Below are 4,957 nucleotides of genomic sequence, written 5' to 3'. Positions count from 1 at the left end.
TATATATATATATATTACAAATATATATTAAAAATTATTACCAGAGAATCGTGTAATGATGTTTAATAATGTCTATTATATGTAATTTAATTTTTTGCATAGTATTTTCTTCCAGATATGTATGTTGTACCTAAATAAAAAAAATTAATATGTTTACAAGAATAAAATAGCATCCAAAACATATTAATTTAATAATAATACGCTAAAATATGAATCTTCTCAAATAAATACTAACGAAATCAATTTGTAAAGTGCTAATATCTTTAATTTTATTTTTAAGTACTTTGAAATGGCCACATGTATGAAACAACGCTGTTGCAATTAAAGTATCAGTTCCCAGGATAATAAGGCCACATAAGCTTGTCGCTATCATTTGCGAGAAATAAGTAATCTACGTAAATGAGAATATGTACGAATATTACAATCACAATAACAATTTTGACGAGCCCCTGAAAATAAGGATCTTACCTCATACATCGGAAAATTATAATAATATTCTGGATATAAAGCTAAAAACGGAAAATGCTTTATAGTATTATTGTTAGTGCCTTTAATCGCAGCAATAACTATTTCAATTATAGGTAGACTAAAGAAGAACATTAAAGAATTACAAATCAAAAATAAATATCCTTTAGTATATAAATATCCTTTTTTCACGTATCTGTAAGTGAATAACACAATAAAATATATGTGAATCCAAAGATGCACTTATGCATTTATAATTAAAAAAAAAACATTTATTTACATTGTATATACATCTGTGTGTTTCTCCGAAATATATGTTGTCAATATATTCCAATAATCAGTTAACATGTATTTGATAAAAGGATCCATTTTCCTCCTATTGCTTATCCAAACTAACGATTTTAATATAGCAAGTAAAATAGTGAGCAATACTGAACTATAAAAAAGTAAAAGAAATAGAATTATTTGAGTTTTTCTTAAAATATAACAAAATTGTAATATAACTGCCCGCTTTGTATCAATGCTGGGATTTTGTAATCATATACCTCGTTTCCAATACAGTAGACCGATCTTGCCAATTTTGATAAATTTGCAGTCCTTGCGGTATAACAATGGCAATCATACACGTACAACATATGATATATCTTACGATATTTGTTGGGTAAAGGCCAACAAATTTTAAAACCTTTCTGTTAATAAATACGTAATTATTGATATCCATGTTAATTTCATTAAAAGAATATACAATAAAAAATGATGCTTTGGAAGAGATGACAAGCACGAACTTTATACGTATCAGATCTATGCTGATAGATTGATATAAAGATCATATACAAGACACATTTCCGAACAAATGTTATAAATTTTTCAATATTTCAAAATGTATTGTTAATCTTGAATAATTGACATTCTATGTATTTTTAATTAAGTTTTCTTAATGATTTTACACAAGCAATTAGTAGACGTTACCGATCACTAACGAATCTTAATTAGCAAACTCTACTGGAAACATCTATCTAGAGACAAATATGAAATAGAGGCTTTATAACTCTGTTTATTAATATTTCATACTTAATGAAGCTAAGTTGAACTAGCTAATTTGTAAGATCCAATGTCTTTCATTATTGGAAGCACAAAGACAAAGTATTAAAGACTTTCCCTTCAATTTGTTTCTTCACTTAGCAAAGGATGTGCTATTTCCTTGGTTAACCATTAATAAGGCATTTTAAGAGACAGATGGTTTCCTTTGTACTTTTGTACCTTATACTTATTTATTATTTCCATACAATACATGTATATGTCACAAAGGATAATTATAGCTTCCAGGTGAACGTATACTCCATCTCGCTCTCGTAGCGACATTTGCTACAAGTGGGGTTGGACACTTACAATTCCAATATGATGCATATGACATTATTGGTAGTGAAACAAGACCGAGGACATTGTGCAAATGCAAGAACGTGTGAAATCGAAAAAACAACAAATTTATTTCCATGACAATTTGCTATGGCATGTGAATTTTTTTTATAAAAAAATCTTATTATGATTTACAAAACTTCGTCATTTGTGCACGCAGCACATATCAGTAATAAATAAAAATCGATTTTCTTCTATGTCATCTGTTTATAATATAATTTGGAACAATGTGTAATTTACAGTTAGAATACGTTTATCCATATATATACTAGCAGATATTTAATTCCATATCGTCACGAATATATTTGTCATCATGATACGTTATAAAAAGATGTTATTTAAAAGTACTTTAGTCTAACGTGCTTTATGCATCATAATTTGTATTAAATGATACAAATTAATATAGAATGTAGAGTTCCCTCTTTCAAAAGTTGTACTCACTCTCCGGACGATGTTTATACAAACACTGACACTAATACGATGAAAACATACAAAGAGTTATCATGTTTTAAGGACATTTCCTTTCTACTTGACTTTTTCCGCTTTCTTCATATTCCTGACTGGAGATCCACATTTGCTGGAAAGTACCAATCGACGCTAATATCGAACCACCAATCCATGCTCCAAATCTTCTTTCTGCACATCCGTTTGCACTGATCAATTTAAGACGCATGCTAGAGGGTATTCTCATAGATAAATCTCTATTCAAACGTTCTGGGAAACCCTACAAATGCATAGTAATTTGTCAATATATACAAGGAAAACATTTGTTTAATTTTGTATCTATTAAAATTCTACCTGAATAAATGAATTGCCACCAGTTACTACAACACTTCCGTATAGCGCTGGTCGTACATCAACGTCGCACATGCCAACACTGGTTGTGACGATATGCCCTACTCCCAACATAGTATTACCAACCATACCTCCACGCATTTGTACTATACTAGGATCAAATAATGCCTCTGGTATTCGAAATCTCTCACTTCCAAAATCCTTAAAATAATTATTTTTTATTATCTTATTTTAAGTTTGTGTGTACAAAGTTATAGACATTATATAAAATATATACCTGATGATAGCCAGTCGGGAATTCATACTGAACTGCAGGAATCGTAGAAACAATCTTCTCGTCATACGGTGTTTCTGATACCTGAAGAACTGTGGCTTGGAAATCCTGAACCACCTTCTTTACCATATAATTATGCCAAGATTTGGTAACTTCAGGCAAACCTTTCTTTTTAATCCATCGTGGTTTATCATGATCTTTAACTACTTCTTTACTACCCACCATATAAGGAGGTGACAAGTCGATATCGTTATCCTAATTTATTTTTAAAAAAATACACAAGGCTAACAGACTTAGAAGACATATTAATAAACATAAATAATATTTGCATACTTGTAAAAACTGTCTGCACTGCATACTTATGTAGTCTCCACCAAGGGGTGATTTACCAATGGCTTGTGTCAACACAAATCCATCTTGTACAGGTACTGCAGACGTATGTGTGGCACCACTATCGACGACAATACCAGTTGCTCTACCATTGGCAAACGCAGCCAAAACTGCATTTTTCACGAGAAAATAAGCTGGTACATTATATTTTTCAAACATTAGCTCAGTCAACTTTTCCCTTTTGCTACGCACATTCCATGGCGATTCAGAAAATAATACAGGATGATATTCGGCATCGGACTGAATTATTTTTGAATATGTATAATCTAAAACCTAGCAGACAAATGTATGATCAAGGTTTCAATGTAAAAAGATACATATATCGTAAGTCTTAAAAATCGCATAAAATACTGTTTATTTACCTTCTCAAAATGATCCCAATCTTCAATCATACCATCTTTCATATAACTCGCAATCTCTGTATTCTTCCGTGGAACATGAAGAATGGTGGTATCAATATAATATTTGGTCCCATTTTGCGTAATATTATTGTCAGGCTTTTTATCATCGATATCCATGGGTTCAACCTTAGTGGCTGTGCCATTGGAGTCTTCTCCTATTCCGACAACAGCCGGAATTTCTGCCTTTGGGGTATCTTCCTGAGCATAGCCCACTCTCAAGGAATGATGACCCAAGTCAAAAACCAACGCTCCTATTTCATCTCCACCATACAACATACCGCCCGACATTTTGGAAAATCAGTGAGTTCCTTTAAAAATAATATTTGTGATATAAGAAACATATTGTACTTAATATTTTAATTGTTAATGGATGCTTTCCAGCAAGAACACAGTCCCAGACACAGTGTAACACAGTGAATCATTACATCCTTGTTTGCTTACCTTATTATTAAATAAGGATGAAACGATTCACTGTATTATACAGTGTCCGACTATGTCCTTACTGGAAAGCACCCAATATCTTTTCGAATTCTTGATGGCAGTGGGTGCTTTCCAGCAAGGACAGTACACATTGGTATTTAACATTTGCATACTATTACTGGGTGCTTTCCAGCAAGGACACAGTCAGACACAGTGTAACACAGTGAATCATTATATCCTTGTTGTTTACTTATGTTAAACAAGGATGAAACGAATCACTATGTTACATTGTCTGATTGTGTCCTTGCTGGAAAGCACCCAGTAATAGTATGCAAATGTTACATACCAATGTGTACTGACAATATATGCAACAATTATGTCTTGACCATAATTTTTGTATCCACAAACACTCACCTAATCTTTTTGACTCTCTTACAAAAAGAACTCAATGAAATGGCAAGACTATTCTGCCCATGTGACAACTATACATGAACATTTATTTTTGTAACCTTGCGGTTCACGTATAATCATAACCTCAATTTGGAAGACGCTTCCAAAACCGCCGTCTAGACACGAACCATAGACGTAATATAAATAGATTTGACATGATTCCACAGCAGTCGACAGGAGTATGAACTATGAATTAAGCTGGAAACACAATAGACACAGGCAATAAGCACAGGCAACAAGGAATAACGAGCCGTCCAATCAGAGCTTTGGGATATAATATCGAACTTATACCTCAAAGCTCTGATTGGACGGCTCGTTATTCCCTGTTGCCTGTGCCTATTGCCTG

The 4,957-nt window shown here is 32.5% G+C and overlaps 1 protein-coding gene across 1 annotated transcript; it reads right to left on the bottom strand.

Annotated features, from left to right (window-relative positions):
• Positions 1-1,714: 1,714 nt before the first annotated feature.
• Positions 1,715-4,734, bottom strand: Bap55 (Brahma associated protein 55kD). Its single transcript, XM_018520156.1, has 6 exons — positions 4,576-4,734; positions 3,703-4,049; positions 3,284-3,613; positions 2,954-3,205; positions 2,680-2,877; positions 1,715-2,605 (listed from the first exon to the last, which is right to left on the bottom strand). Exons 2-6 carry the CDS (start codon positions 4,027-4,029, stop codon positions 2,390-2,392), a joined length of 1,323 nt encoding a protein of 440 aa, XP_018375658.1. The 5' UTR covers positions 4,030-4,049; positions 4,576-4,734; the 3' UTR covers positions 1,715-2,389.
• Between the last annotated feature and the right edge of the window lie 223 nt (positions 4,735-4,957).

Source organism: Trachymyrmex cornetzi, unplaced genomic scaffold (assembly GCF_001594075.2).
Source record: "Trachymyrmex cornetzi isolate Tcor2-1 unplaced genomic scaffold, Tcor1.1 scaffold88, whole genome shotgun sequence".
NCBI lineage: Eukaryota > Metazoa > Arthropoda > Insecta > Hymenoptera > Formicidae > Trachymyrmex > Trachymyrmex cornetzi.
This window is presented reverse-complemented; position numbering and strand designations above follow the sequence as displayed.

Bases quoted from the DNA above. Each gene is read 5' to 3' on its own strand.
- Bap55 (XM_018520156.1), bottom strand. From the start codon at position 4,029: ATGTCGGGCGGTATGTTGTATGGTGGAGATGAAATAGGAGCGTTGGTT. The intron at 2,878-2,953 runs GTATATATTTTA...AATTATTTTAAG, and splicing joins TCCCGACTGGCTATCATCAG to GATTTTGGAAGTGAGAGATT. The intron at 2,606-2,679 runs GTAGAATTTTAA...ATGCATTTGTAG, and splicing joins GTGGCAATTCATTTATTCAG to GGTTTCCCAGAACGTTTGAA.